We start from the raw sequence: 24634 nt of genomic DNA on the forward strand, positions 1-24634 counted from the left end.
TTATCAGCGGGGCCCGGCGGTGCTTGGCAAGGCGCCGTGCCGCATGCAAAGCGCCGCGACGCTGTACCAGCACTGCTGAGGGAGCCAGCCCTGGGAAGTTTGTGCTGAGCTCCCTGTTTAGAGAAGAAGTCAAATCCGTGTCTGGGAGCTCTGCCTCGGCTGTAATAACCCGTCAGTTGTGTAGCAGCTGTGAAATGACTGGCTTTACAGGCTGCCAGCGAGGAGTTTTTGGATATATCTCTGAAACCAGGCTTGCGGATGCTGTCACACGTTGCCTCCCTTTATGTCTGGCGGGGCACTTGGGTCATGTGTGTGGTTTTTTAGGATGCAGCCAGGTCAGGCAAGGCTTCCCCTTTTCTCCTTCCCCCCTAAGGCTGGGTTGGAGCCACAAAGAAGGGTCAGCCGGTGATGCTCACCAGGCAGCCTCGAGCAGGATGCTTGAAGAGAGCATCCCAGCCCCATCCAGCAAGCTGCCTGCAGCTGGAGGCCTCCGAGGGGCACAGGTTGGGACCTAGGAAATAAAAGCATGTCCCGAATCGAGGTAAACAGAGCCGTGATTGTTCGGAGCCCGGTGGCTCCCAACAGCTGTGATCAAATGTCACGAGGGCTGCGCGCTGCTCTTCTACATCAAAGAGGGGAGGAGAGGGAGGAAAGGGCACAAAGTCCCCGATTGCTGGGTGAGGAGCCACGCTGGTAGGCAGCTGACAAAAACAGGAGATGAGATGATGGCAGAGACCTGGCAGGGGCTGCAGCGGGGAAGGACACGTGCCCTGGGGACAGAAGTGTCTGCTTGTGACGAGAGCTGATTGGAAAATGGATTTTAGTCTGGTAGAAAGCAGCAGGCTTGTGCTGCCACACATCAAAAGCATCTCCTAAAATGTTCCCAGGAGAGGCAGTTACGCTCACCAGCAGAGCCTTTTAGCAGGAAACCTGCCCGTGCCAGGAAGGGCTGGAGCAATGTGGGCTGTGCCCTGCAATGGGGCTGCGGGGCATGGGCAGGAGGAGCGCGGCCGTGGGGTCGCCCTGGATCTCGGTCGGTCTCTCTGAGCACGGCGTGAAGCAGCACCTCCGGCACATCCTGGGGGGAGTGGGGCTGTTGTGGGTGCTGTACCGATGTGAAGCTGAAGCACAGGCTTGGGCACAGTCAGGCAGAAAGCAAAACGTGCTGCTGGGAGCTGTAAGCCCGTCTGGTGGACCCTTGAGCGATGCTCTCTCTCTCATGCTCCTGCCACTGGGGGCAGGCAAAGCCATGGTCCCCACCGTGCCCTCTCCAAAAAAACAGGACTGGTCCCCACTTAGCCGTAAGGACTCCCTCCTCTCTCTCCTCGCAGCTCACGCCATGGCAAGTCTATATCCCTTCTGGCACAACGACACGAAAACACCCAAAGTCGATGACGGAAGCTCTCCCGAGATCAAGCTCTCCATCCCGTTCATCTTTTTCGGAGCCCCGTACAGAACCGTTTATGTAAGCGGAGCAGCAGACCTTCCTTTTATTCTTTTCCTAGCCATTAGCTGCTGCATTTTAAACGCGCTCTCGCTGTCATCAGGAATGGGAAGATTTATTAGCACCCACCTGACAAGTTCTTAGATTTCATGAACTGATAGGTTTTATGATTAAGAAAGTCAAAGGTATAGTTAATGGGCTAATGTTCAAGGGGAAGGAGTATAAAAGGCAATAAATTGTCTTTGTAGGTGATTAAATGGTACAGAAAAGCTCAGGGCTTGACACAAGGAACATTATTCCTGTTACATGACAAGAAACAAGAACATGCAGAGACCCACAAGGAAAAAAGAGGTGGTGGTTTGGCCGCACGTGGAGGTGCCCACAACAAGGGCAGGCTGCTGCTGTTTTCAAGCAATGGTGCAGCAGGAACCTGGCAGAGGGAAAATGGGCTTCCTGCAGGCGGTGCTAGGGGATGGTGAAGCTGGGCAGTTTTGCAGGCTTTTCAGGGTTTTGTCCTGCCTGGGGCTTCCTGCATGCAGCCGGTGTCACTGTGCTGGCTTCCACCAGTAGGGTGTATGTACCTAGATCATAGAATCACAGAATCATAAAGTCATGAAGGTTGGAAAAGCCCTCCAAGATCATCTCATCCAACCACCCCCCTACCACCAATGTCACCCACTAAGCCATGTCCCTAAGCACCATGTCCAACCTTTCCTTGAACACCCCCAGGGAAGGTGACTCCACCACCTCCCTGGACAACCCATCCCAACGCCTGACTGCTCTTTCTGAGAAGAAATATCTCCTAATTTCCAACCTGAGCCTCTCCTGGTGCAACTTGAGGCCATTCCCTCTTGTCCAGGACTTCTCATTGTCTGCCGTTCCCATAAACCATCCCCCTCCAAAACTCCCACCCCACGTTTTCTGATGAACCAGCAGCTTGCTGCTAGGGCTTTCTCCAATCCCCCCATCCTCTTTGCAGGTCAACAACAACGGCGTGATCTCCTTCAACGCCCTGGTCAGCCAGTTCACCCCAGAGGCCTTCCCCCTGACGGACGGACGGGCCTTCGTCGCGCCCTTTTGGGCAGACGTGCACAACGGCATTCGGGGGGAGATCTACTACAGGGAGAGCACAGACCCTGAGCTGCTGAGGAGAGCCTCCAAAGACATCCGCAAGCACTTCAAGGACATGTCCTCTTTCTCCGCCACCTGGGTCTTCATCGTCACCTGGGAGGAGGTCACTTTCTACGGAGGGAGCAGCACAACGCCGGTAAGAGCAATCGGCCGTGTGCCTCGATGGGTGGTGGTAGATGGTTGTGCATCCATCTGTGTACAAATATACACCGGGGTGTAAAGCTGGGTAGGTCGCTTTGTCCTCCTGTAGCTGGGCACCACAGTCCTGTCCTTCTGTCTATGAGCCCTGCTCAGTGCTCGCAGAGCTCCAGAGAAAGCATTGCCTCGCAAGCAGCGCGCCAAGACATGGCTCTGACGCTGCTTAGGATCATTCGGCCTCATCATATTGTGGCTGTGCAGATGCCAGCCTCCCTCCGTGCCTTGACCACAGTGGTAACGCAGAGATATTTTTGTGGACGGGCACCTCAGACTAAAAGCCTTTATGCAGGACCCCAAGTTCTGTTCCAAATCCTGACGTCTCTTTTTGCGGCACAGCACTAATTCAGGAGGGCAGCGAGGGCATCTGGTGTAAGGGGGAGGACAGCTGCTCTGAAAGCCTGTGCTTGAAACAGAAAGGGGAAACTCAGAGGGGCTGTTGGCAGCATGTCCATGTCGACAGCTGACCCGTCCAGGGTGATCAGAGTCACATGTGGGATTTGGCTGTGATAGCTCTCTTTATTTCCATAAGGGTGCGAGTCCCATCTTTGAGGATAGTGATGGTGCTGAGATGTTTTTGCAGACATGAAAGGCTTGCAAACTGCTGCGAGCAGCTGGCACTGGGGGATCTGTGCTGCTGGCAGGACCGCCCCAGGAGGCTGGGGTGCAGGCAGCAAGTAAGATCTCCATACTGTTGTTTGGGAAAGTAATTTTTAGTATTTGTGTGCATTCTGTGAGTGCCAGAAGTTTGCCGCTTCTGTCTCGAGGAGTTGGCTCTGATAAACAATTCAGCTCTTTTCCATTTGTTAGAGAGGCTCAAAATTTAATGCATATTTGTTGCCAGTCCTGGCAGCACTTGCAGAAAAAAAATACATATATATATATTTGCAGACAGCAAGCAATATAGAGGTTCGTGTATTGCCCGAGGAATTACATTTGCAACACAATGCAATTTATTTTGTTATAGAGCAGTCTTCCCACTCAATAGCAGCCAAGGCTCCAGGTTGGCACGTGGAATAGCACAATGCAACTTAAGCAGGAAATTCATCGCAGTGCAGAATCGCTGCAGAAAACAATTTTGCGAATGTGGCCTTGGGGATGCTGCAGTTGCAGTCTCTCGGTGACTCCGGAGCAAATGGTTTTGGTTTACAAGAGCTGTGTGTTTTTTTTTAAATAGGGTTAGGGTGCTTGATGCGTTTCTGGCCACAAGTGTCAGACTGGGAAGTTTCTGTGGTTCATGAACATATTCCTAATGAGGAATATTGGAGATCTGCAACCTCTTGGGGCCATGCAGGCTCCCATCAGGGCAGGATCTGTCCCTCTTGGTGCCACAGCAGTTGTTGCAGAGGCAGAGTACACTTCAGCTCGGAGTAACGTGCTGTCTCTGCTGTAAAGCAATCACAGACCTCCAGGCAGGATGAGGAGGCGATGGGAGACAGAAAACTGCTCTGTCCCATGGTGCTGGGGACATTTTGGGCGTGCTGTGGTCCGCAGCCTGCAGTGAGAGTCCCAAGGGCTGCCCGTGGCCCTGGTAGCAGGGCAAAGAGAAACATTTTCTGGACATCAGGCCCAGAGGGAGACATCTATAAGAGGTGCAATGCATGCTTCATCCTCTGCTGAGATCGTGATTTGGAATGGATCCATCATGTTTCCATCACCCCTAGAATGATGATCCATCACCCCTAGAATTCTGTGATTCTGTGACTCTGTGATGTTCCCATGGGTGAATTCTGCCTCTGGATTTACATGGATAGAGGGGATACCTGCAGGGTATGGGCATCTTCTCTCCCGCTGTGCAACTGCAAAATGAAGAGCTCGGTTTTATGTCATCTTACTGGCCGTGCTCTTCTTGTACAGGGCCTGGGCTCGCAGTTTGCTGAATTTATCGGAGTGTTTGGGGCTGGAAATGCAGAGTCATTTCAAGCAAAAGGAAGGACCCGATCAGCAGATTTAGCAGGTAGCAATGGGATGTGGCAGCCAGGCAAAACATAATCCACATGGCTGCCTTGGCTGTAACGCACCGGTAGCATTGTGGAATATGGATGCAGCAGGGAACTGGATAAGAAAACACATCAAGGAAGAAAGCTAAGGCAGGGTAATGCAAAATAACAGGTCATAACAGCCCGAGTCCTGCTGAGGGCTTATTTTCCACAAGCTCATTCTCTTGCTGCCATCTATTGGCATTGAACTGGATTGAAGACAGCACTGCTGCCTTCCCAGATGGGAGGGCTGGTGGGGATGGGGGCAGCTGGTGTCACAGCGCCGAGAGGCAGCGTGCTTCGGGTCCCATTCTGCTCCTGATCCCAGTCCCTGCCATGCTCCTGCAGCTTGCCCAGGCAAGGGATGAGTGTGGCAGAAGGGCATCAGGAGAAAAGCAACCTCACCTTGTGAATCCGTTGATATTTTCCTCAGGTGAACACTTTTCAAGCTGTGCTGATCACCGACAGCGTGTCGTCCTTTGCCATATTTAACTACCAGGAAATCAGCTGGACCACGGGGACGGCCAGCGGAGGGGACCCCCTGACCGGGCTCGGCGGGGTGATGGCCCAGGTGAGGCTCTGGGCCCCGTGTCGCCAGCTCTCCCAAGCTCTTTGATGGTTGCCCACAGCTTCCCTGATGTAATTTTTTACATACATTTGTATTTAAACATAGATAGAAATGTAAATATAGATCTGTACTGCTTGTAGTGCCTGCAGAGATTTTTCACTCACGTCCAAACTACCTGAAAACCGAGATTTCTGAAAAAACATTTTGAGGTGAAAGACAACATACTCAGGAATTATTGTGAGCAGGGAGGTGCACAAATGCAGTGTTGCTTTCCTGCAGCGAGGATGGATGTGTGATGGGTTTTTCTCTCTCTCTGTGTTAGGCTGGCTTCAACGGTGGAAATGTCACCAACTTCTTCAGCATCCCAGGCTCCAGAACCCCAGACATAGTCAATATAGAAGAAACGACCAATGTTAATGTGCCTGGGCGCTGGGCTTTCAAAATAGATGGCAGAGAGATAGATCCAGCCAACGGCTGCAGCCTGAGAGGTAAGAGAGGAATGGTGATTTTAGGGTGCAGAATGGCAAAAGGTCATGCTGCCTGAGTGGGGAGGACAGAGAGGTTTGTCATTCATCTCCGCGTGGGCATGTCTTGTCCAACTCTGGTGCATCCCTGCGTGCTGACTCTTGGACGACTGGAGAATGGGCTTGCAGTGCATATTTTTGGCCAATTCTCAGTGCGGCTGAGACCTGACTTGGAAGCTCTGAGAAAAACAAGAGAGGCCCATAAAGCTTTGGGCGGCTTTCAACCACCAGCGAACAAAGGTGTCACCAGTGCTTGCTTGGTTTCACTTCTGTGGTTTCATCAGCAAGGCGTTGCTAAAAGCCCCCATTTCTGCTGCCTGGACGCACACAGTCAAGAGCTGATGGGGCTCGAGAGAGTCTCAGGAATCAAACAACACCTGGATGTTGTCTCGATTAATTGCTGCAGTGCTGATGGAGATGTGAGAAATGCCTCAATAATTGTCTTAGACAGAGTCTTCTGTGAAGCTATTTTATTCACGGGAAAGACCTGGGGGACGGTTGTGCCCTCTCATCCCTGGGATGGGGATGCTGACAGTGTGGTCCCATTTCCCTTGTTTCTGTAGTTTTTTTGGGCACGATAAATTCCATGCCCTTGCACCAATACAGTGTCTGTGCATGTGTCACCGGTGGCATGGAGATGTAAAGGGATTAAATGAGACACCACGGGGTCTGTGCCATGAAGAGACCATCGCATTGCCCTTTGACAAACAAAGCTGTCAGGAGCACCCGATGTACTCCTGGAGTCTGCATAACAAGAGAGTTGTTGCTTGCTGCTGGATGCTGCTCCGGGACGCCCAGCTTCTTTATGGCCTGGTTTCAGGTTGTACCAAAGATGACCTGGATGACCCAAAGGCTCTTGCAGCCCCAGAATGGTTTTGGGTTCACAAATCCTGAAATTCCAGTTTGCCACAATCACATGCACCAGGATGGTTGGTGCAGCAGATCTCACTTAAGGAGATGTTCATTGCAGGGAACTGTAAAACACCATTTTTTTGTAGCAGGCGGGGAAGAGAACAAAAAGTTTAGGAGAGGTAAAGCAGGCAGCGTGCGCAGTGAAATCCGCGTAAAGGAGAGGTGTGAAAGACAGCCATATGGAGGGGAGGAAGCTCGCATGGGTGTCTGCCACCCTTGCTCTGCCGTCTTCTCCCTGCCTCTCGCGTCTGCTGGCTGGGTGATCGCTCATCGGCTCCCATCGCCACCGACGTGTGGGGTGGAAGTTACTTACCAGCAGCTCCTTGGGCTCCTAACACTACGAGCTTTTTTGGAACGGGACTGAATTGCTTCTGATAACAGTGGAAGGACTCAAACCCAGGAGAAATAACCCACCAGTCAGCCAGCCCATGCGGTGCTCACACCGACTGCTGCACTTTGGTGTGGGGAGGTTTCAAACGGGATGTGGGACGCACTGAAAGCTCAGTTGTGATAGCATTGCTTTGCCAGAAGTGTGCAAAAAGCAGCTGAGAAGCCCTGCAGCAGGTCCCTTTGTGGGCATACGACCTGCAGACCTCTCTGTAGGACATGGAGCCATGCCTGAGGAATTCACATTTTGATGTAACCGTGCCTCTAACTGCGGGTGAGGTTCCTCTGTTAAGGAAAGAGAAAAGTGATGCAGCGTGTGTTTTTTTTTTTCTTTTTTTTTTTTTTTTTCTTTTATGCATTTTTAGGACAGTTTCTCCGTCAAGGGGAAATCTTCTGGGACAACTCAAACTGCACCACCAAGTGCCGCTGCCTGGACTTCAACAACGAGATCTTCTGCCAGGAGGTGGCTTGTGGCCCCTTTGAAGCGTGCGAACCGAAGACCAAGTTCTTCCAGTGCGTGCCGGTGGAGAGCAGCACCTGCGTGGTGTTCGGAGATCCGCACTACCACACCTTCGACGGCTTCCTCTTTCACTTCCAGGGTTCCTGCTCCTACCTCCTCGCCAGGCAGTGCTGGCCAGGCTCCCAGCTGCCCTACTTCAACGTGGAGGCCAAGAACGAGAACCGAGGCGGCTCCTCCGTCTCCTGGCTGAGGGACATTTTTGTGGAGGTCTACTCACACAAGATCGTCCTCCCCAAGGGCAGCTTTGGGAAAGCAAAGGTAAGAGCCCCACTGAACAGGGTGAACTTGATGGGTTGGGTCCTCCAAGGTGATGGTGGGACCGTGCTGGCAGCCCCAGGACCATGGGACTGGCCTTGGGACATTCTGGGCTCCATTTTCCCCTTGGAAAATGTATGGGGTGGAAAGCACTGGTGTTAAAGCCATGGGTCAACAGAGGCCTAAGGCTTACTGATGGCTGGCTGACCTTCTGCACCCATCTGTAAACACAGGGTTGTACTGCTCCTGTCTGAAACCCCTTGCTATTTCATATGATCGCTCAGTCTTGCGGTTGTGTTCCTGCAGGTGGATGACTTGGTGGTGTCCTTACCTATCTCCCTGGAGCTGGGTGCAATAAAAGTCTACCAAAGCGGCTTGTCCACAGCTCTGGAGACTGATTTTGGCTTGCTAGTGACCTACGATGGGCAACACTATGCGTCCGTCTCTGTTCCGGGCACGTACATCAATGGCACTTGCGGTCTCTGTGGGAATTACAACAAAGACCCCGAGGACGATACCCTGCGCTCGGACGGGAGGTTGGCTGTGTCCGCGCCAGAGCTGGGTGAGAGCTGGCGAGTGCCTCACCCCGAGAGAAAGTGCTCTCCCGGCTGCGTGGAGAACTGCAGCATCTGTGATGCCACCGCCGAGTCTTTGTATTTCTCCCCCGAATATTGCGGCTTCATCAACAAGAGCGGCGGGCCACTCTGGGAGTGCGGTGCTGTCGTGGACCCCACTGCCTTCGTCCACAGCTGCGTCTACGACCTGTGCAGTGCACGGGATAATGGCACCGGGCTGTGCCAAGCCGTGCAGGCGTATGCCACGGTGTGCCAAGCCCTGGGCATCCCAGTGGGAGAGTGGCGCACCCAGACGGGATGCGGTAAGTGTTGGGGTGCTCGTGCTGGGAGTGCTTGTGGGTGCCTGCCTTCATTCCCAGGAGATAATCTTGATGGGAGAAAATCTCAACGGGAGATAATCTGGATGGGAAATAATCTCAATGGGAGATAATCTAGATGGGAGGAATGAAGGGGAGGGAGTTGCTCAAGGCAGAGTGGGTCTAGCAAAAGCCAATCGATCCCTCCCCTCAGTGGTGTGAGAGTCTCGTGATAGAGAAAGGGCAGAAAAGGCCAGGCAGAAGCTGGCTGCTGTGATGTTGGAGGCTGGACTGGATTGCAGGCTGGCTGGCAGCACGCTGCTCAGCCCACCCACCTCTTTTGGCATTAAATTGCTGCAGGAGGCTCGACCGTGCTGGGACTATTTTGGAGAAGCTTTTGCTTGCATTGAGGGAATAGAGAAGGCACATGAGAGAAATGGCAAGGCCAAATCTGCTGTAAAGTGGGGTTCCTGGGTCATTTCACACTGCCACTGCTGTGGGTCAATAGGAACGAGGTCTGTGGCCCCAAACCACATAGTAACGTGCTCGTCCTGTTGTTTGTGTCCCCTCTGCACCCACAGCAGAGGCCGTGCGGTGCCCGGAGCACAGCCACTACTCGGTGTGTGCCAGTGGCTGCCCTGCCTCCTGCTCGGACCTGACAGCCCCTCTGTCCTGCGCCTCCCCATGTGCTGAGGGCTGCGAGTGTGACGAGGGCCACGTCCTCAGTGCCGACCGCTGCATCCCCGTGCAGAAGTGTGGCTGCGACGTGGACGGCCGGTACTACGCCGTCGGGGAGTCTTTTTGGGCCACGGCGGACTGCACAGTGGAATGCCAGTGCGAGGATGGTGGGGAGGCCAAGTGCTTCAACATTACCTGCCCTGAAGGAGAGGTCTGCGCTATAGAGAACGGCTACCGGGGCTGCTACCCCAAGCGGGAGAGCCTGTGCCTGGTGGGGCAGAACCAGGTGCTGCAGACGTTTGACGGCGTCGCCTTTCCCTATCCGCTGGAGCACTCCTACACGCTGCTCAAAACCTGTGCGGAGAGGCTGGACTTCATTGAGGTGGACATCAGCCAAAAGAAGCCAGGATACGTTCCCAATGGGCTGCGCGTCGTGCGGATCCAGGTGTTAGGCCAAGAGGTGAAGGTCGGAGGAGCCAGCCTCTCGGAGGTCAAGGTAAAGGTGCCACCAAGGGCTGGGGTGGGAGGTGGTGGCTCGTGCCATGCCACGATGTCCCCTTGGAGATGCTATAGGTCCATGGCCTTGGACTGCTCCTTGATGTCGGGGCCGTCACAAATGCCAAAGTCCATCCACCCCCTCCAAAGTGAGAGGCAGAAGGACTGGGATCATGTCCTCTCATGGTCCTTGCCCCTTAGACTTCCCATCCATGTCCCTGGGTGGGAAGAGGCAGAAGGTGACAGGTACTCATTGAGATGCTGTTCTCATGGCACAGCCCATGCAAACCATCCACATCGAAGAGCTAACAAGGCTAGGGGCCAAGCAGAAAATAAAATTAGCACTCATATGTTGCAAGCTCTTGGATTTTGATTAACAGCACAGTTGCTGGCAGAGCTGGTGGCTATAATGTTGTTATGGTCAGCGAAATGGCTGTGGAAAAGAAGGAGTATCCCTACTCAAAGGTCTCTGTGCCTTTTGAAGGGAGGGTCCTGGCCTTCAAGTACTGAGCCTGGGTTTGGAAGCATTTAGTGTTCTCGGCATGGTGCAGCCTGCAGATGGGAATGTCCGTGCAAAGTCACATCACCCTTACTGACACATTGTGATCCACTTATTACTTGCAGGTGAATGGTTACGACGTGGAACTGCCATATTTCCACCCTTCTGGCCGCCTGGAGATCTACCGTAACGACAACGGCACCGTGACGGAGTCAGAGGGACTGCTGAGCATTGGCTACTACAACTCGGGCCTCCTGGAGATCCGCCTCTCCACCGCCTATTTCAACTGTACCGGGGGCTTGTGTGGCTTCTTCAACGGCAACAGCAGTGATGAGTTCTGCCTGCCCAAGGGCAAGTGCACGGACAACCTGGAGCTCTTCCTGGAGAGCTGGACCACATTCAACGAGATCTGCAACGGGGAGTGCGGGGACCTCCTCAAGGCGTGCAACAATGACTCGGAGCTGCTCAAGTCCTACAGGAGCCGGTCCAACTGCGGCATCATCAACGACCCCACCAACAGCTCCTTCCTGGAGTGTCACAGCGTGGTCAACGTCTCGGCCTACTACAGGACGTGTCTCTTCCGCCTGTGCCAGAGCGGAGGCAACCAGTCGGAGCTGTGCGACGCCGTGGCGCGCTACGCCGGCGCCTGCAAGAACGCCGAGGTGGATGTGGGCCAGTGGAGGAGCCACAGCTTTTGCCGTGAGTCCATGAAAATTTTTAAGTATCTGGGGTGGGGAGAAGGGGATGTAGACCTCACCACCGTGGGAAAGGTCTATTTGTCAGGAGTTTGTGAGTGTAAAGAAGTAGACTGCATTTTTTTTTTTTTTATTGGGCCACCAGAAATTACAGCCCCTCTTCCCCCTGTAGTGCCCTCGTGCATAGTCCTTAATGGTGTTCCTCCATAGAGGAGCTGGAAAACTCTCAACAGCAGACCGACTGGTGGAAGAGAGGCTTGGACCTTGCAAGTTTTCAGGAGCCCCATGGCACCCCAGCACTTAGGGCAGCATGAGAAGTCTGAAATAATACAAATGGATGAGGCAGAGTTGCCTAAACTCTGGCAATTCGGGGCAGTTTTCCCACTCGCTAACCTAGAAGTCAAGCAAAGATTGGCATGGCTGTTGAAAGAGCTTTGTCTGATGGAGGCTGATGTGTACGAAGTGCTCTCCTGAGTAGTGCCCAGAAAGGAAAGAGGTGGCGAGCATCACTGCTAGCATAGTGCATCTCCTATATTTTTCATCTGGAAGGCAGCATTTCCCATAGCAGCAAAGCCCGGTCCTGGAGCTCTTATCAGGGTCGTCAAGCCAGCGGGTGACCGGTGTGTGTTAGGACCACAACGCCTCTTGTGCCCATAGATGAGGACCTGCCACCCTGTGGACTGATGGCAGTTTCTAAGCAGTCCCTTTGCCTGCAGAGACAGATTTCCCAATTAAGCAATTTCATGGTGGCATTTCAGGAGATGTGAGGAGCTTTATGACGTGGTGTAGGAGCGTTCCAGAGCCGCAGATGGCGGCTGACAGTACTGTAAGCCATCACCGAAGGATAATTCGAATAAGGCGTGTTTTTAGCTGTCGCTATAAACTTGCCATTGATGGGAAAACATTCATAATTCAGCAGCGAATGTGAAAAATCCCCAGCATGGCAGCACACAGTCAGTGGGATGCCTCCACTGTGGAGGTTTTAGAGAGGCATCCATTTGGGAAGGTGGCACGTCCTCTGGGTTAGCAGGAGGAGGTTTCACTTGGCACAGGTCTCTAATGTGAGGAGGGTGATGGCAGTGAGGAAAAGGGGTCACAAAGGGAATGGGAAGACCAGGTGGTTGGGAGGGCACTGGGATCGCTTCCCCTCTTGCTTTTTTTTTATTTTTTTTTGCAAACGGGTCGCAGCTCACCCCATGTCCACCTTTATCTCCACTCACACACTGTGTCCAATGCCCCTAGCCCTGGCGTGCCCTGAAAACAGCCATTTTGAGGAGTGCATGAGCTGCGTGGAGACCTGCGAGACGCTGGCCTCGGGCCCTGTCTGCACGGACACCTGCACAGAGGGCTGCCAGTGCGACGAGGGCTTCGCCCTCCACGGCTCCCGCTGCATTCCCCGCGGCGAGTGCGGCTGCAACTTCGAGGGCCGTCAGCTGGCCACCAACCAGACCTTCTGGATGGACATCTCCTGCCACTTCCTCTGCTACTGCAATGGCTCGGACAACAGCGTGTACTGCGAGAACGTCTCCTGCAAGGATGACGAGTACTGCCTGGAGGAGAACGGCCTCTACTACTGCCACGTCCGCACAGACGCCTCCTGCATTGTCTCCGGCTACGGGCACTACCTGACGTTTGACGGCTACTCTTTCGACTTCCAGAGCAGCTGCGCCCTGGTCCTGTGCACCACCATCTCCCGGCCACGGGCAGAGCGGTCAGACACTTTCCCCACGTTCACCGTCACGGCCAAGAATGAGGACCGGGACACCTCCCTGGCCCTGTGGGTGAAGCAAGTGGAAGTGGAGGTCTTCAACTACAACATCGTCATCCACCGTGCCTACAAATACACCGTGATGGTGAGCGCGGGCCGTGAAGAGCAAGGAGTGGTGGTGGGTGCAGCATCTATGAGGGGTTATTTCTTCCTCCCAAACCCCTTGGTGGTTCCCTGTACACAATTCCTTGTGTCTCAGAAGCTTTTCCAGGGCAAACCTTGGAATATTTGTCCCTAGACCACCCCTTGGCACAGCTTTTGGAGGGGGCTTCCTTTTTTGCTGCCATATTTTGGAGGCTGGGGCCAGGCTGGTTGCTTCAGCAGCACCTCGGTGTCCTGCAGCAGAAGGCTCGAGCAGCCCAGCTCACCAGCCACCTCCTTTCCTTCCCCGCAGATCAACAACGAGCGGCTCTACCTGCCCCTGAAGCTGGGCCAGGGCAAAGTGAACATCTTTGCCTTCGGCTTCCACATTGTGGTCGAGACCGACTTTGGGCTGAAGGTGGTGTACGACTGGAAGACCTTCCTCTCCGTCACCATCCCGCGCAGCTTCCAGAACCTGACCTATGGCCTCTGCGGCCGCTACAACGGCAACCCCGAGGACGACCTGGTGGCCGCGGGCGGCATGCCAGCATTCGGTGTCACCGACTTTGTCCAGAGCTGGGCGAAGCGGGACGCCTTCTGTCGGGTGGGCTGCGGTGACCGCTGCCCTGCCTGCGGGAAGGTGGAGGGCTTCTGGAAGCCCCAGCAGCTCTGCAGCCTGATCCCCAGCCAAAGCGGTGTCTTTGCCAAGTGCCACAGCAAGATCAGCCCCAGCTTCTTCTACAAGAACTGCCTCTTCGACACATGTGTCGACGGGGGGGCCATGCAAACGGCCTGCGGCTGGCTGCAGAATTACGCCAGCACGTGCCAAACGCAGGGCGTCGCCGTCACCGGCTGGAGGAACTTCACCTCGTGCTGTAAGTGCCACCGTGCTGCCAGGCTCCACCTTGCTAGGGGTGTTGCCTGGGGGTGACACCCACAGGTGTGGTGGCACCATAATATTTTTGGGAGGTGGGTGTTTGCTGAAAGGAGGTAGCAGAGCATGCCATGGGACCAGGGAGGGGCAGGCTGATGCCCAGCATCCATCCCCATCCCAAAATCGTCCCACCAGCATTGAGGGAGGAGTTCAGGAGGAAGCTTTCTGCCACGTGTGCAGTGCTGATGCTTTTTTTTTTTTTTTGTGTCGGTGGGGCTGAAGGTCAGCGATTGAGCAGTTTTCCCTCAAAGCAACCCTTGCAGACACAGCAGGGGGTTGCCTTCCTGTTGTGGTTTAGCCCGGCTGGCAGTCAAACACCACACAGCCGTTCGCTCACCCTCCCCCCTCCCTCTCCGGGATGGGGGAGAGAAACGGGAAAGTGAAGCCTGTGAGTTGAGATAAAGACAGTTTATTAAGACAGGGAAAAGAATAACAACAATAATAATAATAATAATAGTATTAATAGTAATAATGTGTACGAAATAAGTGATGCACAATGCAATTGCTCACCACCCGTTGACCGATGCCCAGCCTATCCCCGAGCAGCCGGCCACCCCTCCACCCCGGCTAGCCACCCCTATATATTGTTCAGCATGACGTCAGATGGTATGGAATACCCCTTTGGCCAGTTTGGGTCAGCTGTCCTGGGTCTGTCCCCTCCCAGCTTCTGCTGCATCCCTAGCCTGCTCGCTAGCAGGACAGAGAGAGGCTGAAAAGTCCTTGGCTTGGTGTAAGCACTGCTCTACAACAATTAAAACATCAGCATGTTATCAGCGCTCTTCTCATCCTAATCCAAAACATAGCACCCTGCCAGCTACTAGGAGGAAAATTCACTCTGTCCTAACTGAAACCAGGACACTTCCCCACCCTGTTAGCCAGCTCTGAGTCCTTGGTGTGATCACTAGCATAGAGAAGAGGTAAATTGTGAGCCCTAGGTCTGCACAGGCACCTCGGTGTCACATTTGTCATCGTGTCAGAGCTGACTCGGAGCACCTTGGGGCCACGGCAGGATGGGCACAGCCTCGACCCATGGACACCCGCCTGTCCCATGCAGCAGAGCCATGGAAACTGAGAGCCCTTTCCCCTGGCACTTGGGGCATCAGCACCTGGGGTTCCCTTGTTTCCACCCCAGAGTCCCGAAGCAGCAAGTGTCCATCCAGTCCTTGCCAGGGCTGGATTTGGCCCCGTGCGCTCAGTCCTCCAGGAGTAGTTTTGAACTGCGTGTGATACAGCAGGAGCAGGGATAGAGAAGGTGAAGCCTCGGGTTCAGGAGGCATCATCCATCCTACCGTTGTTCCCCAGGAATTTTATTAGTGAGACTCGCAGCCAGGAGTACATGTTTGTTCTAATGAAGCTGCTCACTGTTGTCAATAAGATTACACCGCAACATCCAATTAAGCTCCCGAGGATGGGCTCCGTGAGTCTCCCTGGCAGCCGCTCTATCTGGCAAATCAGCTGGGAAGTAATTGTCACCACTAACAAGACTGAAAATTTAATTTATGTTGTTCTTCCTCCTAACGAGCAACCTCCCGGTTCTGGAGGCTCCCACAGGGCAGGGGTGGTGAGGCCATGATCTGTCACCCCCATGTGCTCAGCCCAAAAATCACCCCCAGTGAGTTGGTGGCACCTTTGGGTGCGCAGCAACCCCCAGGTTTTGAGGTCTGATGGCTAAGGAATGAAGGCCAGCTGGCAGCAGCATATCCCCTGGAGTGTGTACCCTTGCAGAGGGCACAGGGGCTCCATATGTGGGCTGGAAGCCTGCAAGACCTCTGTGGGCACCACTGTCCTCCAGCCCTAGGGTCAGCAGGAGCCAGTGCCAGAGGGTTGCGAGGGTTTGTGCGCTGTGCGCATGGCCGAGGCGCGTGGTTTGCGTGCTCCCCACGAGATGGTGGCTGGCAGCGATAAGCCAGTGATGTAAGGAGCTTGTAGGAGAGGTCAATTTTCTCCAAGGAGCTAATCTGCACACCTCGTGTTCTCCCCGCACGTCGCAGCCGTCAGCTGTCCCCCCAACAGCCACTACGAGAGCTGCGTGTCCCTGTGCCAGCCGCGATGCGCCGCCATCCGGCTCAAGAGTGACTGCAGCCACTACTGCGTGGAGGGCTGCCAGTGCGACACCGGCTACGTCCTGAATGGCAAGAGCTGCATCCTGCCCCAGAACTGCGGCTGCTACTCCGATGGCAAATACTACGAGGTACGCCGGGAACATCCTTCTCACGGTGCCATCTCCGAGCCCCTTTGTGACATCCCTTGCTGGGTGCCCCAGGTGGGACATGCGGTGGATGCGTTGTAAGGTGTCGTGTTGTTCCTGGTCACTGTGGTGTGTGGTGCAGGTATCTAGAGGAGCCAAGCAGGGGTCACACAAGAAGCACGTGTTGACACCCCCCAGCTCAGTGTGACTCAATATGAGCCAAAAAAAGATGGGCAGGAGGTGCCAGGGCACCAGGGGACACAGGGAGACAGAGAAGAGGGATGTCATCCCTGGTATGCCACATGTCCTTCTGTCCTGCAAAACGGTTCTGTGGCTGTTAGATGAGGGTGATTCAGGTGTCCTGCATGGAATGGGTGGTAGGAAAGGAGACTGGTGACCAGGGATGCTGCCTTTAGTTGGTGTCAGAGTCCAATACTCTATGAGTTGCAAGTGAAGTGGGTTTACTGTTTCTTATGAAATCTACTTGTTTGTAGCTATTAGATGTTACTTGGGATTTTGTGGAATCAGCGTGATGCCATAATCACCAGACCATGGTATAGTAACTCTCATGGTGCGGGGTGACCCTTGTCTCCGAGGAGGAATAAGGGGCTTGAAGCCAGCATGAGGCCATTGCCATCCTCAGAGTTTACCTTGCCAGTTGTTCCATTTGTCTGTTTTACACCGGGACCCTCTGGTCCTCTGTCCTCTGAGCATGAAGATAAGTGTAGCTCTCTTAATAGCAGCTGTGGTCACTTCCTTTGTTTGCTGCTGAGCTGTTCGGGCATGTTCTCCTCATCTGCAATCTCTGAGCCCTCTCCTGCTGCAGGGAGCCTGGGGACAGAGGAAATCGTGTTCCCCTCCTGCAGGAGCCAACCCTTGCAGAGGCTGGTCTTCTGCTGCAGGCTGGGTTGTGTGGTTGTGCTCCTGGTGGGTGCCATCAACCCCACATAGTCTGGCAGGAGTGTACCGTGGAAACATGGGGAGGCAAACACAGATGGGCCATAGCCACACAGCAATGTGCAGAGGCACACAAGCATGACACAAGTGCATGTCACCTGGAGCACGGTGGCTGTACAGGACCACAGCCACACAAAATGCTGCTGAGATGGTTGGCAGGCTCATCTTGCTGGTGGCATTGCTAACTTTATTATTATTATTTATTTCCGTATTTTTTATGGTGAAATTGTTCTGCACAGTGTCTTTGCCAAGCCAAGCACATCACTGTGTGCTGTTACCCCATTATTTTCCTATGGGGTGCTTGGCGGATTATGTTTTGGTAGGCAGGGCACAAGAAAGGGACAAGGAGGTATTTAGAGTGCAGGGCACAAGGCAGATGAGGTCACCGTGGCAATGGAAATGTGCAGTGTCCTCATGCCTGCAGGTAGCAGGGATTTTGGCAGCTGTGCGCAAGCAGTCAGTGTGTGCATTGTGCTTTTTGCTCTGCCCTCATCACCAGATTTCCTGCTCTATGAGGCAGAGGGAAGTAAAACCAGGCTGAGCATCCATGGAGGGTCAGGCAGGGGTCCCTGTCTCTCCCCGTGTGTGACCTGTTTGTCTTCCAGCCCAAGCAGCTCTTCTGGAACGGGGACTGCACGCGGCGGTGCCGCTGCTTCCGACGGAACCTGATCCAGTGCGACCCGCGACACTGCAAGTCAGACGAGGAGTGCGCCTCGCGCAATGGCGTCCGCGGCTGCTTCAGCACCCGCAGCTCCTTCTGCCTGGCGGCGGGCGGCGGCGTCTTCCGCACCTTCGATGGCGCCTTCCTCCGCTTCCCCGCCAACTGTGCCTTCGTGCTGTCCACCATCTGCCAGAAGCTGCCCGACTTCTCCTTCCAGCTCATCATCAACTTCGACAAGTGGTCCTCGCCCAACCTCACCATCATCTCCCCTGTGTACTTCTACATCAACGAGGAGCAGATCCTCATCAGTGATAGGAACACCGTCAAGGTGAGGTCTTGAGGTCTGGGCTATGGGGGACCAGCTCCAGAACGAAGGGGCCAGGCACCCATGTCCATTGATGAAGAAGGGCAGTGCAGCAGTCCCCACGAGTGACCAAAAGGCCACACAGGTCGCTGGTTGTAGTGGTACCAGCAGCTCCACGCGATGGATGTGGATGCTCTCCATTGGACTTGGCAGAGGGGTGCTGGCCAGGATGAGAGGGATGGCAGGAGGCAAAGGTTGTCCCTGTCTTTGAGTCCTCCTGCATGTGGGGAGGTGCGGCTGTCGTTTAATTGTTGGGGGATGCAGGCCTGGTCTTTTAGGGTAGAAGAACACTGTATGTGGCTGTCTCAGTGAGAGAGGAGTCCCCAGCTAGAGCCTCTACACACTTGTAGGGCTTGCTTTGCATCATGGCCTTATACTGGCATTTAAGGGTAACAGATTTCAGAGAGATCTGTTGGGAGAAGGAGAATGTGAAGGGGAAGGCAAGGTCTCAACGACCCCTGCTCAAGCAGACGCATCATGTTTTCCTATTTGGGGTACCGGGAGGCATTTGCAGAGATGTCTGTGGGTGGCCAACGCTCCTGTCCGGTGGCAGAGGGGACAGGAGGGACATCAGCCTCATGTCCTCTCCTGTGCCAGGTGAACGGCAGCCACGTGAGCATCCCCTTCGTCACGGGGCTTTCCACCAAGATCTACAGCCAGGAAGGCTTCCTGGTCATCGACTCTGGCCCCGACATCCAGATCCGCTACAACGGCTTCAACGTCATCAAGATCACCATCGGCGAGCGGCTGCAGAACAAGGTGTGCGGCCTCTGTGGCAACTTCAATGGCGACCCGGCAGACGACTACGCCACGCTGCGGGGCAAGCCGGTGGTCAGCAGCGTGCTGCTGGCACAGAGCTGGAAGACCAACGGCATGCAGAAGAGGTGAGGCATCCCCACCAGGCACGGGAGGGAGCGGGGCCAAGCGCATCGCGAGCCCCCGCGACGTGTCCGGTGCCCGCAGCTGCAACGAGCTGCAGTACTCCCAGTACGCCGCGTCCTGTGACAACGTCCGCATCCAGAAGCTGCAGAGCGACAGCTACTGCCTGAAGCTGACCGACATGAAAGGCTTCTTCCAGCCCTGCTACGGCCTCCTGGACCCACTGCCCTTCTACGAGTCCTGCTTTCTGGACGGCTGCTACAACCACAAGAAGGTGCAGCTATGCGGCTCGCTGGCCGCCTACGGCGAGGCGTGCCGCACCTTCGGCATCCTGGGAACCGAGTGGATCGAGAAGGAGAATTGCTGTAAGAGAGCTGGGTTCCTCTGGGATCCCGCAGGGGCATCCCACATGGGGTGGCCCATAGTGGTGCATCCTGTGGTCCATCCATCCTGTGGCCTGAGGATAAAGGTCCCGCTTGCGGCGCTTCTCGTGCTGTTTAGCAGGAGTGGTGGAAGACCCCTGCGCGGGTGCCGACTGCCCCAACCGGAGCTGCGAGCTGGATGACGGCGGGGAGCTGTGCGGCTGCGTCGAGCCCCCACCCTACGGGAACAGTGAGCCCATTTGCACCACCAGGGGGAGAAGCGATGGTCGGGGTGGGGGTCTGGGTGTGTGGTGTCCTTTCTGGTGGTCCCGTAACCCTTTTTCTGCCCTAGACACCCACGACATCATCGACGCGGAGGTGACCTGCAAAGCCGCCCAAATGGAGGTGTCCATCTCCAAGTGCAAGCTCTTCCAGCTGGGCTTCGAGCGCGAGGGCGTGCGGGTCAACGACCGCCACTGCCCCGGCATCGAGGGCGAGGACTTCATCTCCTTCCAGATCAACAACACCAAGGGCAACTGCGGCAACGTGGTGCAGGTGGGACCAGGCAAGGGGCCAGGGTGACTTCTCTCAGACTTTTGGGTCTGAGATCTCATGGTCCAGCTAACTTGTGTCCCAGCCTGGAGGATTAGGAGGAGGAAGGGGAGTATTTGGGAGGCTCAGGAACCTGTGAGGTCCCTGAGGACTTCAGGGTCAGGGAGGAAGGGGTGATCCGTATCGGTGACACTGGAATTGCTGGGTGTGGATGCTCCCTGGGGGAAGGTACTGCAGCGGTACACAAACCTTTGGGGCCAGAGGTGGTATTTTATAGAGATGGAGGGCCCCTGTGGTCACACCGCTATGCTGAGGCACCCATCAGGAGCAGGAGATCAGAGACGATCAGTCTCGAGGGGTACTGTTTGCTCCCTCCCACAGTCTAACAGCACGCACATAGTGTACAAGAACACGGTGTGGATCGAAAGCGCCAACAACACGGGCAACATCATCACCCGGGACCGGACAATCAACGTGGAGTTTTCCTGTGCCTACGAGCTGGACATCAAGATCTCCTTGGACTCAGTTGTGCGGCCGATGCTAAGGTCAGAGCAGGGAGAGCAATGCCACCCCTCCTTCGTGTGCACATGCAGCAAGGTGATGAGGTGGAAGTAATCCTTTTGGTGAATCTGAGCCTGTTTTGGTTTCTTGTTGTTAGTGTGATTAACCTGACAGTGCCGACGCAGGAAGGGAGCTTCACGACCAAGATGGCCCTGTACAAGAACTCCTCCTACAAGCACCCGTACCGGCAGGGGGAAGTTGTGCTGACCACACGGGACGTGCTCTACGTGGGGGTCTTCGTGGTCGGGGCCGACTCCAACCACCTGATCCTGATGCTGAACAAGTGCTACGCGACCCCCTCGCGGGACAGCAACGACAAGCTGCGCTACTTCATCATCGAGGGAGGGTAAGGGAATTGGAAGGGTAAAAGAGAAAACGTGTAGGCTGTGATAAAGGCAGCGTAATAGGTAAAGCCCAAGCTGTGCCGAATCAGAACAAAATCAGCAATTCATTCACAACATCCCTTCAGTGGGCAGACGTTCAGTCATTTCCAGGAAAGCCAGGCTCCATCGTGCGCAATGGCTATTTGGGAAAACAAATGCTGCAAGTGGAACGTCCTCCCCTCCTTGTCTGGCTTTCCCCCAGCATTTATTGCTCAGCACAGTGCCACACGGTACTGGATACACCTTTGGCCAGTTGGGGTCCCTGTCCTGTCCAGCCAGGGCCAAAATATGGCCAAAATATCAGCCCAGGCTCGGTTATAAATGGAAAGCATGGTGCCGTAGGAGATACTATGATGATGGTTAGCTCTCTCTCAGCCAAAAGCCATACATATTGTAGGGATGAGGTATGCTGACAAGTGGGTCCCATGATGCTCTCAAGGGTATAGTGGGACCAAAGAGCACTGCTACAGGACCTGGGCAAGAGGTCTTAGGGGGCGAGGGGAGAGTAACATCCTTCCAGGGAGGGTCCCAATAGTGGGAGCACCATGGCAAGCGTCTGTACTTTGCGCAGGTGCCAAAACATGAAGGACAACACCATTGGCATAGAGGAGAACGGGGTCTCTCTGACCTGTCGCTTCCATGTCACCGTCTTCAAGTTCATCGGGGACTATGATGAAGTCCACCTGCACTGCGCCGTCTCGCTCTGTGACTCAGAGAAATACTCCTGCAAGATAGTAAGTGGGGCAGGCACTGAGGGCTGGCTTGGAGAGGCGGGTCGGGGCTTTTCTGCAGCTCTGGAAGGACACCATGGGCATGGTTTTTGTGGTGTTCAAGAGGTGGTCAGAGATCGAGGAGGAAGCTGGAAGGACTGTGTCTGGGTGTGGGGAGGACAGCTCTCCCATGGGCAGGTTGCCCATAACCTTAGCTTTTTAAGCCTGGCCGCATTGGGTGTCTTTTTGGGACCTGGGTTGGTCAGAGGGGGCCCGAACAGGGGCTGAGCGTGATGGATGTACCCCCTGTCCCTGCCCAGAACTGCCCCCAGCACCGGCGGTCAGCCAGTGCCTTCGCCCAGGAGGCCCACGAGCAGATCCTCTCGGTGGGACCCATTCGGAGGAAGCGTAAGTGCATGTGGCCAGGGGAAGGGCACGGCGTGGGGGTGTCCACCTCCCACGGGGACCTCTGTGGCACGAGGTGACAGCAAGGTCCCAGGGGAGAGTGAGCACCCCGGTAGGACTTCTTGCTGCAGGAGGGAATGGGGGTCCTGGACGGCCAAAGCGGGGTCTGCTCAGGGTCCAGCAGCATCATTCCCCCCCCTTCCATGCACCTTGCCCCCAGGATCAGACTGGTGCGAGGACAACGGCGGCTGCGAGCAGATCTGCACTAGCCGAGCGGACGGGCCGTTGTGCAGCTGCGTGACGGGGACACTGCAAGGGGACGGCAAGAGCTGCAGGGGCAAGTCCTGAGGGTCTGGGGCGGTCGGGGCAAGATGGCTGGGGGGGGGGGGGGTCTGCTCTGAGACAGAGCAGCATGGGGAAGGTGGCATTTCATAGCAGGATAGGGATGAGGCTCGGGCTGTGGCTGGAGCATCAAGGTCAATGGCAATGTGCGCTGTTGGTGGCCTCTTGGCTAAGAGGTGGAGCATCACAGAGGGTCACAATCATCTCAGGGGATGTGTGCTGTGTCCGTGCAAGGGTCCCAGCTCACATGCTCCTTCTTGCCTTGACAGCCTCCAGCTCTTCGGGGGACGCCCGAGCCCGAGCGAGCCTTGTGGTGGTGGCACAGCTGTGGCTGTGGCTGTGTGTGGCTCCGCGGGACCCGACCTCGTAGGTGCGGCTCCACTGCCCAGCCAAGTACTGTTCTCGTGTCAGCCTGAGTCTCTGTAGGGTAGGAGCCAGCACCCCCAGCGGCAAGCCTGCTGCCGACCCAGCAGGAGAGGGACTCGACCTGAAGAGCGGACGGATGAGCGCCTGGATGGGCATCGGAGGGACCATGATGGCAGAGCTGGATGTCTGTTGGGATGGATGTGGGACTTGGCATTTTTCTTTGCAGCTTTTCCCAGGCTCTCTCTTGTAGCACCCCATCCCCAGCACCTCTGTTAGTGGAGCAGGATGGGCTCAGGCTCATGCACCTGTGTGTGCCCTTGCCCTCAGAGGGGCTCCCGAGGGAGAGGTGTGCATCGTTGAAGCGCTTGGATCCAGCCAGAGGTAGGTGTTTTGGTGCAGGTCACGGACCAGAGGAGCACATTCGGATCAGAGGACATCAGCACACCTTGGGAGCACGGCACCTGGTGGCTCTCCAGAGAGGGGAGCCATTGGGGTGCACGGTGGAGAGCCAAGCGTGTTCCTGGGGTTTTGGGAACCCAGGTGTACATCCTGATGTGTGGGGAGAGGCCACGGGGGTGAGCCTGAGAAAAGAGGGCTGGAGCCAAGTCTTCTCGTCATGGTCAGAGCCGTCACAGTGTCTCTTGAGGGGAGGGAGCAGGGTCGGGGTCTGCCCACCCAGGATGGCACCAGGCGGGCGGTGGGCTCTGGGGGCCGGCTGGCGCAGGGGGGGCTGTTTCTGTGGGGGACTTGTCTTGTGTTTGTGTTTTGTGACACGGCTGCGTGGGAATAAAAAGCGTTGTACTCCTTCGTAAGTGGCGTGGTCCCGTGCAGAGGAGCTGAGCGGGGGCGAGGCCACGAGGGTCCCGGCGACCCCAGAGGAGGCAGGGCTGGGCCTTTTGGGGAGAGGTGGGCAGCGTGGTCACAGGCAGGAGATGGGAGATGGCGGGGAGTCCAAGGGGGCAGGCACGAGGAGAGGGTCCCAGGAGAAGGGGTGACACCAGGCTGGTGGCCAGTCACCAGCAGGGCTCCACAAGGTCTCACTTTGGGGTCAGTTGTTTTGACGGTTTTTACAAAAGATCTGGATGCAGGACTTGAATGCATTCTAGGGACATAAAACTATCAGAGAGCCTCCACAGGAGGGCTACGAAGGTGGTGAAGGGTCAGGAGAGGAAGACATCAGAGGCATCAGAGGACTGGCTCTTCCATTGCCAGCCCACCCACCTCACATCCCATCCCACGCTGTGGGCCTCCCCAGCATCACCCCCTGCAGCTAACACACCACCCGTACAGTCACACACACAGGGAGAGGAAGAAAGCTAGGGAGAAAAGCAACAAGGGAGCAGGAGACAGACGCAAACAAGCACAAGAGAGCAATAGAAGGGCACACAAGAAAGAGAGGGAGGGAGAAAGCGGCACAGCGGGAGAGGGAGAACCAGAAATAACAAGGCAGATGGGCAGACACAAAGAGAAGCAGACCTAAGGAAAGAGCCAGAAGGCGAGGACGAAGCAAAGACCAAGGAAGAGGCAGAGAGAAGGACAGAGCCAGAAAGAGAAAGACAGAAAAGAAAGACCAAGTGAAAGAGAAACGTGGCGGGAAAGGGGTGCACACAGAGACAGGGGCGTGTGTGGAGGCAGCCAGCCCCATGGCACAGAAAGGGCACAGGGACAGCAGCGTGGGCATGGGACAAACAGACACCAGGCACCTGTGTGGAACACGGGGACGGGGGTGGCAAGGGGGGGGGTACAACGATGCTGCTTGCAGGGCAGGCAGACAGCAGGCGTGAATTCATACCTACAAGAGCAGGGACACAACAGGCAACGAGACAACACTCAGGCACATAAGGACAGCAACAACAGGACAGAAAAACACGCAGCGAAGGCGGAGGCTTTGTCTGGGACAAACACACGAGGTCCGGCCTTGACACTGCCTCCCCACGCGCAAACACTGCCTGCTGCGGGTGCAGGGGG

General features: G+C 55.5%; 1 protein-coding gene across 2 annotated transcripts in view; it reads left to right on the forward strand.

Annotated features, from left to right (window-relative positions):
• LOC121058546 (tubulin-specific chaperone cofactor E-like protein) overlaps nt 1–24478 on the forward strand; it is a 52541-nt gene extending 28063 nt beyond the window's left edge. The window contains exons 9-29 of one of the 2 annotated variants that reach the window (XM_040534228.1): nt 1332–1465; nt 2424–2711; nt 5183–5320; nt 5640–5805; nt 7506–7918; nt 8222–8792; nt 9368–9960; nt 10584–11157; nt 12396–13006; nt 13316–13877; nt 15928–16127; nt 17687–18070; nt 18704–18990; nt 19070–19350; nt 19487–19902; nt 20281–20444; nt 20558–20806; nt 21415–21577; nt 21874–21961; nt 22179–22295; nt 22570–24478. In XM_040534228.1, the coding sequence (XP_040390162.1) occupies nt 1332–1465; nt 2424–2711; nt 5183–5320; nt 5640–5805; nt 7506–7918; nt 8222–8792; nt 9368–9960; nt 10584–11157; nt 12396–13006; nt 13316–13877; nt 15928–16127; nt 17687–18070; nt 18704–18990; nt 19070–19350; nt 19487–19902; nt 20281–20444; nt 20558–20806; nt 21415–21577; nt 21874–21961; nt 22179–22295; nt 22570–22670 (6500 nt within the window). In that variant the 3' untranslated portion in view covers nt 22671–24478. Of the gene's footprint in view, nt 1–1192; nt 1466–2423; nt 2712–5182; nt 5321–5639; nt 5806–7505; nt 7919–8221; nt 8793–9367; nt 9961–10583; nt 11158–12395; nt 13007–13315; nt 13878–15927; nt 16128–17686; nt 18071–18703; nt 18991–19042; nt 19351–19486; nt 19903–20280; nt 20445–20557; nt 20807–21414; nt 21578–21873; nt 21962–22178; nt 22296–22569 lie in introns of those variants that run through there. The other variant, XM_040534229.1, reaches the window with a different exon arrangement.
• The last annotated feature ends 156 nt before the right edge of the window (nt 24479–24634 follow it).

Source organism: Cygnus olor, chromosome 22 (genome assembly GCF_009769625.2).
Source record: "Cygnus olor isolate bCygOlo1 chromosome 22, bCygOlo1.pri.v2, whole genome shotgun sequence".
NCBI classification, from domain to species: domain Eukaryota; kingdom Metazoa; phylum Chordata; class Aves; order Anseriformes; family Anatidae; genus Cygnus; species Cygnus olor.